Genomic DNA, 14,120 nt, shown 5'->3' with positions numbered 1-14,120 from the left:
TTTCTTTGGTATTTGCACCTAAATGAAGTCTGTTGAAACAAATGTATATGTGACTCAAATGGTCAATTTATTATTTTGGGCTTGTAAAGAATACATTTGGCTGGAGGATGGTTCCATCTACCAGTCCCCTTGGCCGCTGAGTCAAAAAGATAATTTTGGACACTGGATGGAATAAAAGCTGACCTTGACTTGTCATTACCGCCAGATGCACATCGCAGATTTACATGAGCTTCTCATTAAATGGGGCTTAATTGAGTTGTGTAGATGGTCCTCTGAGGAGCAGCCGTTTCTCTACACTAATATGAATGTTCAGTTGTGCAACCTGAACAGAAGTTAGTGGAGAGTGTGAAAGTTGACAAAACTATGAAATGCTGCTGATTTGAATTTATATATATATATGTATGTTCATATTTACCACTAAGAATTTTTGATGATTTATGAGTGTCACATCTGTTTCTGGCATGCGGCACCGTTTAAAGGTCAGTGTCTCGCCAGTATTTGCATTGAGATGAGTCGAACCGTCCTGGAGAGAACATCCAGATCATAAAACTCTTCATTGAATCCCAGCCAAATGAAACTCAGTCAGGGATAGTAACTCCTGGGGGAAGGTTGGCCCATCACAGTTACTCAACAGACAGGAAATGCTGAGAGTCAGTTCCGTCTGTCAGTATGAGAGGCACCTGAGGGGATCAAGGTCAGGTCGCCGCAGCTTTGTCATGTGAACTGTGAAACGTTGGGCCATCAACCGGTGGCACATCCTGCTGCTATCAGCTGTGGGGTCTCCGGTCGTGGAAGTAGAAAACCATTTATTCTGTCTGTTGATGACTTTTGGCGACTCACCAAGAAAACATTTGGTTCTTTGTTGATTTAAAAAAGAAAGAAAGAAAGAAAGAAAAGTCTGGCTGAAAGAATGAACAATATCAGCTGGTCGGGTCGCTGCCCCCTCCCGGTGCAGCACACCACAGCTCAGGCTTACAACGGAGGGAAGTGCTTTGCCAGAAAGTCTCTGGCCGTTAACATAACAGCCTTCTTCCACTCTATGTAACCAAACACATGCAGGATTTGAATTCTTAAAAAAGCACGTCGACCTCTGTCATTGTGAGACGATGAGTTGCCTTTCCGGTTTTTGAGTTTTTTTTGTTTTTTTTTCTTCTGGTGCATCACCTTCTACATCACGAATGCGTCAGCAAACAGACAGCAGAACCCCAGCACGGAGGGCAGTGACAGCACTGAACGACGGTGTAGCGCTGCTTGTGAACGCAGCAGGGGGAGTCTGTGGCCAAGAAGACAAGACATTGCAGGAGTTGTGAGGGCTGTCACTTTCAAAAAAATCAGGTTGGAGCAAAGACTGATCTGCATGGCTTTGCATCGCGGGCATGCAGAGTAGAACCTGAAATACGTCCCCACTCTGCCTCTCTGGCTGTTAGCGCTGCGACTGTCCATTCAGGATGGCTCTGAAACCCACACCACCACATTAGCTTAGCTCGCTGACAGGGCTCAGAGGATGCAACTGGTCAAGCTGGTAGTGAAGTGTCTCTCTGGATAGCAATGCAGGCGACTTCAAATGGTCTGTAGAGCCCATAAAGATGGCAAGTCAGACATGTTGTTATGGTTTGAACACCGTAGCATTGTGCCAGAATCAAGCCACAAATGACCATGTTCTCCCATGTTTTATGTTGACATAAACGCCAGTTAGAGCCGTGACTGCTGCAGAGTGAAGACCAGGGATTACACGCCGATTAAACATTAGTGCATGTAGCAGGGCTATTTTGGGGCAAGTGGAAAATGCTGAATGCCTACAAACCTCCGTGCCTCTTTTAGAAATGAAGACTTGAAATATCTTCAGGAACCTCATTCAAGTCCAGTTTTCTTTGTGTGATGCTTGGATGAAGCTGCATGTCATCCCTGTGCTGCTGCGCCTTATGCCTTTGGAAAGTAAATAACGAGTGTTTGATTTAAATTTTTCGAATAAAAACGTGTCCGTTTTTTTAAAATGTCATTGTAATTTGAGGATTATGGTCATCTTGTCGCATCAAAATAAAACGTGTTCAGTCACTTGTCTTAGAAAGTACTCGTTAAAATCGCGGACGTGCGCCACCCATAATTTCTGAAGAAATGTTTTTGTTGCATGTAGAAATAAAATTTCCTTTTCTCCGTAGCAGTTCTTTGACTTCCTAACAGTGAAAACGATCTTGGGGCTCCCGATGTTTTCTTTTCCATGGGATTCAGGTCCCAGTGGCTCTTGGAGCGTTTAAGGTTGCTGACCCTGTCTTCTACTCTTTGCGTAGGGCTTCTGTCAGGAACTCTGTTCCCTTGGATTGCTAATACTCTCGGCTCTAAGGTTGCACTGGAACTAACGGGGTTTCATTAAAGCCATCATCAAAGGCTCTACATCACGTTGACGCTGGCGGACAGAGGGATGCTTTGTGTTGGCCTCATCTTTTTTGGCTCACTGTGCCGACGGCAGAAATGTCAAGTGTGACAGTCAGCGATCCATCTCTGAGTACAGAGGCGATATGATTGAGTCAACAAAGCTCCACAGAGATGGAAATCAATATGAATTATTCCTTTGTGCTCATCTGTTGACATTTTGATTGTGACATTAAACTGGAAGGTAGATGTAATCAAACAGACACGAGAAAGGAAAAATAAGTAAATGAGAAGATGGGGGACGTAGGAGTACCGGTAATCTCTGTGCCAAAGCATCGAATTTCATGCAGTTCATTGATGCTTATGACGCATGGTGGCAGAAATCTCTGAAGAATCCTGGCTGGAACAATGGAGGAAATACTGGGAACGATATCCTCTTCAGTCATTTGGATCACCTGATCAATGATGGATATTTTGTCACACTTTTGTGTTTTTTTCCCACAGAAAAAGGAGTGGACGTGGGATGAAAGTAAGATGATGGTGATGCAGGATCCCATTTACAGGTGAGCTGAACCTCCTTGCTTCTACGAGCCACTTTTCTCATATTTTCATCCCAGCTTGCATATTTATTTAGTCCTTAATTCTTATTGTACTGACTTCAATCCTTATGGTTCATTGGGCCATTTCCAAATGACTTTTAATCCAAATTTGATTGAATACACTGCAGTGACTCAGAAAATGAGAATCTTTTGTCTCTGTCACTGCAAGCGTTGACATTTTAGAGCACAAGAATATTGCAGCTTGTTGATCAATGAAGGCAGCCCGCCAGTGAGTTAGATAGGCAGCGAAAATCCTGCATTAAGCAGATTAAAGAAAAAAAAATATATAAAGGCGGCCGTGCAGGACACTAAGGCCACAGCGGCCGGTGGGCATGAGATTTTCAAAGCGGCATCAAGCTCAGAAAGAGGCGCCAATGTGGAAATCCCTGCCTTGATAAGAACAAAGATCTAGCAGGACGACAGATCACATCATAAAACAGCCTGAGTGGCTTCATATTGGCAGCTTGAATTGAAGCGTCTGATCCACACAGTCACCACAGGTGTCACTCTTTTGAATTGTTAAATTGAGTTTCCTTTGTCTGCCTTGGCAACATCAGATCAAGAATTTGGTTTCGACACAGTTTCTCAGTCGTGGAGGACTTAAGAAGATTAGCAGGAGAGCAACGTTATCAAAATGTATAAAAATGGGAATCCTTTGTGTTAGTCTTTGAAACTCAAGCAATTAAAAAGGTGTTCCTCTGGTAAATTCCCATTTAAAGGTCCCCTTTTCACCCTGGTTTGGCAGCACGAGAACAGTGAATGAAAAGTCCTCACGAGAATAGAGTGAGAGGGATTTCTGTGTGTTTGAGGAAGTGAGAGAGAACTTGTTTTTGGCTCACTTCATTCAGTCCAGCGCTGCACACAATAATCCTCTGATTTGTATTCACACCTGTTTGTTTTTGGAACAAACACACAGACACGTGTGTGCTGATGTGAATGTGGTGGCTCAGGTGGAGCCACTGAGAGACCAGAGCAATGCTTGCATGTCTGCACAGTTGACGCTTCACTTGTGGAAGTTCTCGGGGCGTCAGGCTCATGATATCGAGGCGTTGCTGTAGCGTTGCTGTAGCGTTGCTGTAGCGTTGCTGTAGCGTTGCTGTAGCTCGGTGGTTAATGCTGTTGGCTCTCAGCAGGAACTGCTGGCTCCTGTCTGTGTCATCTTTGCACATTCTGGGCTTGTTCTCCCAAACCATCCACGCACCCACCCACTTTTTCCCCTCGATATTGAAGCTCGCTAACATCCCCAAATAGCTAACAATTTGTCGGGTTAGTTTCCTGATAGCAGATCTCTCCCTGGTGAACCCACGCACCTAAAGAAACACCTAACCAGAAATGATGCTCAGCCCAACACTGCCGTCAGAAGTGTTTTTGGTCAATTGAAGAATCGGGATCGTTTTATGATGTGGTGATGCGACTGTTCATGCCCGGGTTGGTTAAGATCAAATATGGCAGATTTCTGTCAAACTGATGAGGGAGGTTCACTTCATCAAGTATCAACTGAAATTAAACATTTCCTGATACATTTTTAGCTGCATGCTCCTCTTCAGCAGAGGAGCTGAATTGCTTTCAGCTGAAGACATAAAACAGTTCACATTCTCCATGGAATGACTCATACTTAATCCCTTCTCTCCCTCTTTCTCTTCCTCTTCCTCGCTCACTGTTTCTGTCTTCCTGTCCCTCACACACACACACACACACAAGCACACACACACACGCACACGCACACACACACACACACACACACACACACACACACACTATCCCAGGCGGGTACAGAAGTGCATCCAGGAGCCCAGTTGGAGGTTTGGGCTTTGGAAATCATTCTGTCAGAAAGATGGATTTTGTCTTGCTGTTTGTGTAAGCATCTTTGAGCTTAAAAATTCCCTAAGACTTTGTTTGGTTTGTGATGCCAGAGCGAGTCCCGCTACCCTGAGCCGTGTGCATACTTTTTAATATTGCACACAAGTTTCCCCACAGGAAGTCGGGTAGCAGTGGGCATAAAGCAAAGTTAATCAAAGGGGAGCGAGCCTCATCGATCATTTGCCATCATCTACTGAGCTGAATCTGATGCACGCCGACTTTTTTTCTTTTCCAGTTAGTTGCAAGTCACAGTCATTAAAATTGTGGTCTTTGCTGTGTAAAATGGCTCATGTTCTTTTTATCTGAAGGTTTAAATTGATCCCTCAGCTGCGGCTCGGAGAGGAAACACTCACCATGAGAAAGCAAACAGGGATTTTTGTACTTTTAAAGATTGTGAATGTGGAAAATACCAACTGTTAAACTTCCTTATGATATTAACATTATGAAGTTAATGTTGATAGAGCACTACCTACTGTAAGACTGGCTCCCTGAGAGCTTCGCTTTACTGCAGTTGTGTTTGTCACCAGTCTGGTATCGAGGCGGACGTGGATCTGGATCTGAGCTGAGTCAGAAGGCGCAGCTCTCAGTTTATGCATTGATTTACGTTCCAACACTCATCTGTGGCTACAAGCTTTGTGTAGTGACCGAAAGAACGAGATTACAGCTGTAAGCAGCCAGACTGAGTGTCCTCCACTGGGTGACAGGGCTTAGCTTACAGATATGCCGAGGAGCCCAGACATCCAGAGGGAGCTCTGCCTGGGACTGCTGTTCCTTCATGTTGAGAGGAGTCCGCTGAGGTGCTTGGTTTATCTGATGAGGATGCCTCTCATGGCTGTCCAGATACCATGTTAGATCCGCCGCCACCACACCTCGCCCCTGGATAAGCAACGGAAAAAGGATATATAACACAACATGACTTCAAGCCATCCCAATCCATCTCAGCTTTGCCGTCTCCGTTATTGACCAAAGACCTCACTCTCTCCTCTTGTTTTCTTCTTTGCTTTACGTGTCTGAGCAACAATCAGACGACGATGTTTCTCCACATGAAGTTACGTTACTTTTACGTGACCTCGTCAGCGTACATGCTTCTTCTCTCTTATTGCTGAAGTGCTGCTAATCGTTTGTGCCCTGTTTGTCAGTTGTAGCTGGGCTCTGAGGGACAGCGAAACACAGCACAGTCTTTGCACTGGTCCAAGCACCTGGGAATGCCAGTCTGAACAGCTTAACAGTTGTCTGGTTCCACTTAAACACACACGCAGGGCCCGAAATTCTTTTTTTTAAATTGAGGGCAAATTTCATGAGGGGGTGGGCTTATACTTTTTTTTGGGGGGGGGGGGGTGAAGGCCTGGAAGTTAACTAAAAAAATGTCAATGCTGAGAAGCTCTCACTAAGTTTGTCGTTTCCCGCATGGCATTCGTTAACGTGGTCAGTTTTGTTTGCGGGGAAGGCAACATGGCACGCCTTGTTTTGTTCTTAGCTAAAAGGAGGCCTGGGTCTCGTCGCCTTGAGGAGAGAGAGAGGATGAGCACACTGAAGTTGTTCAGGTTTGTGTGTGGAAACTCCCAGCCTATAAATGTTGGATTTACAGATATTTCTTGAACTATGCGTAATAGCAGCAATCTCAAAATGAAATTCAGTCTCCGATGTGAACTACGTTGGTGTTATATGATGGGAAAAACCAGGTACTTCACAAAGACTTCGATATCATGCATATTGGAATCAATTCCTGAGCAGAGCAGGGGCTCAACTAGAAGCGGGTGATAATTTAGTCAAGATGGCTCGTCTGAGTCGCACCAAACGAGATTAGCAGTCCGTTTCGTGACCTTCCCTCATTATCAGGCTGTAGATCCCCTGGTGACCTTCACTGATAAAATTATCTTGCTCATTTGCAACATTCTCTCATGAATACATTCTACATGTCCAGGCTCCGCAGTTTGGACAGTTCTGGGATATCTTTGTCCTTGGATTCCTTAATTATTATGATACAATACAAGTTAATTTGTTATCTCAGATTGAGGCTCATGTGTCATGTGTCAGAATTTATTTGAAAGTGACCCCATGCTGATTAATCATGAAGGAGAAATGAGATCAATCTGCAGACGTGGGAAAGATGCTGCTTTTGCATCAGCCTCATATCATCTTTTATTACCAGCGTCCTTCATCGTGCCACCTTCGGTCAGAGGAAATCCCCATGTGAGCAAAGCCGGTGTGAATGAAACCTTTTGGTTTTATATTTGAATTAATGTGCTCCGTGAGCAAGTGTGATGCATGTTCCATTCAATTTTTCAATCTCAGAGAGAAAACTGCACATCAAAGAGCCTGGACGGTTTCATATGTGGGGTTTTTCAGATTCATTGCGGCTTGGCATCATGTGTCTAAATCATTCGGGGGGATTTAGCTCAGCGCTTTGCGTTTCTTCTCTGTATCCTTTTCATCTGCAGCTGCTTTCTAGCTGGAGTGTTGGGCTCCGTGTGCTGAGGCTGTCCAGCCCCATGTATGCAACATCAGCTCCAGCGAGGGTGGCACAGCATTGATTACCCTGAGCTGCATTTAAAGAAGTTTAACATGTCTGAGGATGATCTGTACCTCCATTTCGCAAATCTTCTCTTTGACTTTGCCCCTTGACAATCTTCAGAAGGGTAGAACAAGAATGCGTACATGCATTAGCTGAGTATGTGTGCAAATACAGGCCAAAGTTCCCGTTAGACACGTTTACACACGGGGACTGACCCAAATTCCAACATTCAGACAATGACAAGCGCGTGCAGCCTGGAATGATTTATGTAGCATCCTATGAAACAAGCTGCGGGGACGGGCACAAGCGTGCTTGAAGACAACTGACAACGCTTTGACGCCATGTGAAGTCCCACGCTGCACTGCAGCAGGAAGAGGTAACGCTGTCACCACCTGGTTATATCAGATCACTGACACAGAAGGCAGGTTTGAGGCTCCACAGGATTTGTCAGGAGGAAACGACACCTTATATGAATGCCACCACCAGTAATGATCGAGTTAAACTGATGGGGATGGTTTAAACTGGCACTCACACCCTTGCCTGCCGCACTGGCCCTCAGTGGTTGTTGTTCATTCTTTTTCCTGTTCAATGAGAATATCACACAGAGAAGAGATTTATATCAACCAAGACAGTGAAACAAAAAAAAAAACCCTGTTATCCCCAACAACAGTTTATCCAACTGACTAATGAGGTACCTGAAGTTGTCAATGCTACAAAATCCCCTGGACGATTCAGGATCTCCTCAGGACTGGCTGTTCGCGTTAGCTGCAGCTGCTCGGCCGCGCTCCATCGGTTGTTTCCTCATGTTAGCTTTGTCGCAATGGTTTATTTTGTATCTTGGATATTGCAGAGAGCATCTGGTTTGCTATGATCCTGACTGTGCTGGGCGTTCACACGTTGATATGATCCGTTCAGTCCTCTTAACCTGCTAGATGGTCGATTCAGCATTTTCATCATGGTGATAAAGGCCTCTGAACGCGCAGCTGGTGGCTGTCCGCTGTCTGGGAAGTGTCGCTGCAAAGGAGGCTCTCGTGGGCTTCACCACTGCCTCCTGCATGCAAACTGAGTTGAGTGTTTATGTCGCCCTCTTTGCTTCTTGCCTATGTGGTGCTTCAGCTCAAGTGTTTGTTGTTCACGTGCGTTATTTTCAGTCGCAGATTTATCATTTTTTTGCACGTTAAACTTTTTCCTGCTTGGATTCCAGAACCTTTGAGGGCACCTGAAGTGAAACTGGGTGGAAGTTGTTGCGAGCTTCAGCGCTAACTTTCTCTTCACTGTCCACAGATGGCAAACTACTCAAGACCCAAGCCAAAGGCACACTGGGCCTTTGGCTTGGGTCTTGAGTAGTTTAAGCATTTATTCGACAACAGAGAGCCTCAACTGTGTACCAAAGGGTCAGTGTATGACAGTGGAAGCGCTTATTGATTGGTAATTGTTTGTACTCAGACCTCAGCAGTGCCTCACCAATATGCCCTTGTGTTCTCTGACAGTCCAAGACCAAAGCAATTACGGAGCAGGTTGATGTTGCCATGTTTTTTTCAAAGATTATCCTCTTTGTTTTTCGTCCACATCTGCAGAAATGCTGGATCGTCATGAGCCATCAAATACCTGCAATGTCTCTGGTAATGTATTTGTTGTTCTTCAGTCTCACACAATGAGATAATGAACAATCACTTGTGTGGGAGAAAAATCTTGTTCTTATTTAAATTGATCTTGAGCAGTCATGTGAAACTTTCCATTGTTTGGCGAAATAAGACGCCGTTTTTGAACAATCGAAGGTGCTTTTGGGGAGAGGGCAGAAATCATCGGAAGGCCATCCTGGAATTAACTACAGAGACGGTTGTGCAGCCACTGAGTTACCCAGCAACATTTTCCTGAAGTTGTTTTGACCTTGCTGAGTGGGACGGCCCTGATGTATTGTCAAGAGAAGAAAGCCAGTGGACAGTTTAGTAAAGCATCAGGGGAATAGGCATGATACTGCTGTTTTCTGTGCATGCTGACAAAAACAGCCCCGTCTCTTAGAAATGACCTTTATATATTACTTAATCCTTTTTCAGTGTACTGCACTGAATTGGTTTTGGCTGGATGGATAATGATTAAAGTGCAGGGCGCTGACGCTGGGGACCTAAGTTGGCACTCAGCATCTGATCAGGGATCAGTGTAAAAGTCAAGGATAGAATGTGGTTTTAGCTGGCTGTAGAGAGCATTCATCACGCATTCACGAGTCACGTTTAACCTGAGGAATGCTTGTTTTGGGGACTTTAGCTTAGCTTCACACCCGTGAAACTGAAAGGAATTGTTACAAAGCAAGATGCCAGCAATGCTCAGCATCAAGTGTTCACAATAAATTTGTTAAAAATGTACTGAAAACAGCAGCGTAAAATAAATAGGAGGAAAGTTTTTTCATTCACACCTAACAATCAAACTAGCTAGACAACAAAATATTGCAAACAAAAGCCTGGCTGCTGCTGTTTTTTATTCTTCCTGCCAGAGAGCCACAGGGTGAAACCAACGGACCAACTCGGACAGGAGTTTCTCCGAATCCCCTGGATCAAGCGCGCGCACGCACACACACACACACACACACACACACACACACACACACACACACACACACACACACATTTTTAGCCGTGCTCACTAAGTTGTTGGCAAACACAAAATGCACATACACACAATTTGCTTAGCCAATTTGACAAAACACACAACAAACCTCTCTTTTTTTAAATTTTCTTCCCTGAAGCACACACACACTGTCACACACAGTATTCTGTGACTTGAGGCCACCCAGAGCTGGAGCTCGCTGCAGGGCTGCCACAAAGTGCTCAGAGCGGGAAAATAACACCGCAGCAATGTCAATCATACTGAATAAGTACATTTTACATCATTTATCATCTTCACAAGCCCTTCCATTTAGATCTGAGGCAAAATTATCTCATGATTAAGTGTTTCAAGCTGCAGTTAAAAATGCCATGTTGTGTTTCTGTGGATGCGCTGATCAGCCACAGCGTAAAAACCACTGACAGTTGAAGTGAACAACATTGACTGTCTCATTACAGTGGCAACTGTCAGTCGGGGGAGGTGTGAGGGAGCGGGACCACACTGTTCACGAGCAGTTTGGAAAGTAACTGTCTGATCCCAAGAGTTCTGTGACGCGATGACCGGGTCGGGGGCCAAAACAGCAGGCCACGTGGGTTCCCCCTGGAGCCAAGTGGTTCTACCTACCAAATATGGTCCAAGGAGGGAAAACCAGTGAACCAGGTCTTGGGTTCCCCAGGCTCATTGATCCACTTGGGAGGGAAGGGTGGCTCTTGGTGGGGGTTTGAAGAGGGTTTCCACGATATAAAGCAGGTGGTTGTAGTGTTCAGCACGTGTCATGATAACCTACTTGAAAAGCCTTTTCTATCACCCTTCAAAACAGGCTGATGAAAACCCAACTACTTCATTTGTCAATCAAACTAATTTAAAACTTTTTATTGGCGATCCATATTCATCTTGGCATAACAACTGGCTGTAAGCTGAAGTAACCTTGTCAGATTGCTGGAACCCTACCACGTGAGTGTGGATCTGAGCCTCGGAGCTCCAGGATCCAGGAGCTGTGCGTGCGCATCTGTCGTGGGTCATAACATCTCTGGCCTTCAACTCTGGTAATTGCTGTCATCCTCCGAGAAGCTGCCCACCCTCACTGACTCCCGCTTAACAATCTATAGTGGTGTTTGGCTCCTCAGAGCCACTTCCAATCCCCCTTGTGAGAAATTCACACCCGCCCAATTAAAGTCAATCTCATCTTTGTGTGTGATGTAAAAACACCCTTATTATGACATCTCAAATCAAGCTCTGATAGGAGCGTATACACACACACACACACACACACACACACACACACCGGACCTTGATACTGTATTTATGTGTGCTTGTGGTGTAACAGTGCACTCATTTTCTACTCATGCGTGCTCACAGCTCACTTCCTACATTTTTGGAATCCTCGTTCAGTCTCTGTCTCAGCAGCGTCCTGGTCCGCGGCTCTCTGAGCTAATGGACTGTCCGATTTGACTGTGTGCTTCCGGCCCTAAAGGGAAACTCCGAGACAAGTAAGAGAAATCATATCAGTTAGACAAGAACATCAAAATGTAGTCCATAAGATTTAAAGGACCGGTTCACTCAAATTGTAAAAGGAATTGTTTGAATCAGGTGTCCTGAGGATGGAAACTAGCAGATGTCCAGCCTGGGGAGCAGGAGAGTCAATCTAATAAATTCACTGATCCAGGAAAGTGTGCGAGTCAAATCAGCCCTTTAATGTTTTCTGATTGGAAATGGTTTTAATTGTTGGTTCTCATGGTGATGGACGTCTAGCCTGGGCTCACTTGCGCAACGTGACCGTTTCGGTTGTGAAAGATGGGAGGCATTAGAAATTGTCAGCTCTGTGCGTTTGGATGTGATCAGCAGCGTTAACATCATTATCAGGTTTCCGTCGTTTGTTTTTCTCCGTCAGCACGCGTGCCTTTTGAAGAGTATCTCAGATTTCTAAAGCAATTCTTCAGCGCTCTGAAAAAATAACATGGGAACTGAATACAGTGCAGTTTCCATTTCCAGTGGAGAAAGAGAAGTTTGTCCAGCGGCTCGCTGCTGTGATTACACCCTCCATCTAAATTAAGGAGGCTCCATCAGCTCTTAGAGCAGCTACAACCCAGAGTTCACTCCGTGACTAGAATCTCCGTTTATTCGCATCCCATCATGGCTGATTTGACTCTCAGAGCCACTGGAGAGCTGAGATTTCACCTGCCGTATGCAGAAGCTGCTGAGCTGGGGGTGTCACTGTCTTAACATGACCCTCGAACCCCGCCATAATTGGGTGGTGTTTCTGTTCAACTGTGAACAAAAGCACTGTAGTCATGATCTGTGTGTGATACAGATTGGCAGACAAAAGAAATATTTGTGTGGAGACGTGGGGGGGGGGGGGGGGGTTAATGAACAACAAGCTCACCCAAATCCCAACCCACCTCCAGCAGAGGCTGATGAGGAGGACTCCCCCATGACTGATGATGACAGTTAACTACAGCTGTGTAGTAAATCACTCCCTCATTTACTGCTCCCTGGATAATGGACACTCAGCATCTCACGTGACAATGAGAGGAAGATGAAGATCTCAGACGCCTGTGACTCATCATCATTTAACATCATCATTAGCAGGCGTCACATAATGATGGTTCCTAGTTAAGAAGCGCGACACTTTCAAGATTGTTAGCTGGAAGGAAATGTCATGGACAGGATATTTTGTTTTTGTTGCTTTGTGGAAATGTTGTGGTGAGACAAACCGTTTCTGACATGCTACATAGACATGGAGGCCAGCACGGCGGTGCAGTGGTCAGCACTGTGGCCCCCCAGCAAGAAGGTTCCAGGTTGGAGCACGGGGTCTTTCTGGGTGAGTCTCCATGTTCTCCCTGTTCCTGCTGGGTTCTCTCTGGTACTCCAGCTTCCTCCACAGTCCAAAGACATCAAGAGGGGACCAGGTTAATCCAGACTCTAAATTGACCGTAGGCGTGGCTGGGAGAGCCAATGGTTGTTTGTTTCTATATGTGTTGGCCCTGCCATGGACTGGTGACCTGTCCAGGGTGAACCCTGCCTCTCCTCTCCTCTCCTCTCCTCTGTTGGGATAGGCTCCACCCCCCCACCCCCCCGTGACCCTTAACAGGATATGCGGTAGAAAATGGACGGATGGATGGACATAGAGGAGTTTTACCAGTCTGTAATCAGACCGGCCAAACGTCAGCGCGTTCACTTGTCTTTCTTTTGTCCTCTTCCTCCAGTCTGATTCATAAACGTGGAGTTGAAAAAGAGAAGCACCCATCAACATTTGAGATGATAGCGCTCCTCCTCTGACTGCCATCAGGGCAGCTGCCACCACTCCTGACCCCTAGAAGCACGTCATCTGAACTGACCAGAGACCTGCATGATGTTTCAACATCAGACATGGTGAGGATCTTTGGATGGGAGCTTTATTCTAGCCTGTCATTCGAGGGAGCTTCGAGTTCAAACTAAGTCCCAGAGTTTATGCTAGAACTGTGCTCTGAGAAGCCGGGGTTGTGGTGTCGTGGATCGATTGATTGCTAATCTTATTTGTACCTGATTGATGTGTTTTTCCTGGGTGAACTTAATTTTCTCTTCTGAGGATGTAAATTTGATTTATTTGATGCCATAATCTACTCCTGATGTTAAATCCAAGGTTAGGTGTCTTTCTATTTGTTGTTAATATAATTATTCAGCACTTTATGAACATATTTCATATTTACCTGGGGATTACTGACACTTGTTGTCCTGTTGATTTTTTTTTTTTTTAATAAAAAACTGAAGAATTTCCTTTTATTTTACTGGAAGTTGGCCGGTTTGAGATTATTTTCAGAGATTTTATGTTCCAAGGTTCCAGAAGTTTCCTGTGTTGCATGCAATTATTGATTTCTTTCACCCAGGGTTTCCTCTGTCCGGCGTTCCTTTGAGCCGTACCATGTTGAGGCAACTTCAACACTTTTACTCCCTGACACATTCTGCAGTATTATTTCCTCGGTGGTTTGCAGTGAGACCACTGGCTGCATTTGTTAGTCATGCTGTGCCTTGTGCACCTGCGTGCAAAAAAATTGAAGCGTGTGTGTGTGTGTGTGTGTGTGTGTGTGTGTGTGTGTGTGTGTGTGTGTGTGTTGCACTTTCTGATCGAAGGTTTCAGAGGAATCATCTTTCAGCGTGTTTGTCTTCTGAAACAGTCAAGCCAACCTTAAGGGCCA

General features: G+C 45.2%; 1 protein-coding gene across 4 annotated transcripts in view; it reads left to right on the top strand.

Moving 5' to 3' along the window:
• Window positions 1-14,120, top strand: part of LOC147249447 (carboxyl-terminal PDZ ligand of neuronal nitric oxide synthase protein-like) — a 147,526-nt gene that overhangs the window by 52,324 nt on the left and 81,082 nt on the right. For 2 of the 4 annotated variants that reach the window (XM_086223491.1, XM_086223492.1), the window contains exon 4: window positions 2,875-2,933. In XM_086223491.1, the coding sequence (XP_086079617.1) occupies window positions 2,875-2,933 (59 nt within the window). Of the gene's footprint in view, window positions 1-2,874; window positions 2,934-13,025; window positions 13,318-14,120 lie in introns of those variants that run through there. The other 2 variants (XM_086223494.1, XM_086223495.1) reach the window with 2 other exon arrangements.

Source organism: Aulostomus chinensis, chromosome 14 (genome assembly GCF_037954235.1).
Source record: "Aulostomus chinensis isolate RoL2024-O1b breed Wild chromosome 14, RoL_Achi_v1.0, whole genome shotgun sequence".
Lineage (NCBI taxonomy): Eukaryota > Metazoa > Chordata > Actinopteri > Syngnathiformes > Aulostomidae > Aulostomus > Aulostomus chinensis.
This window is presented reverse-complemented; position numbering and strand designations above follow the sequence as displayed.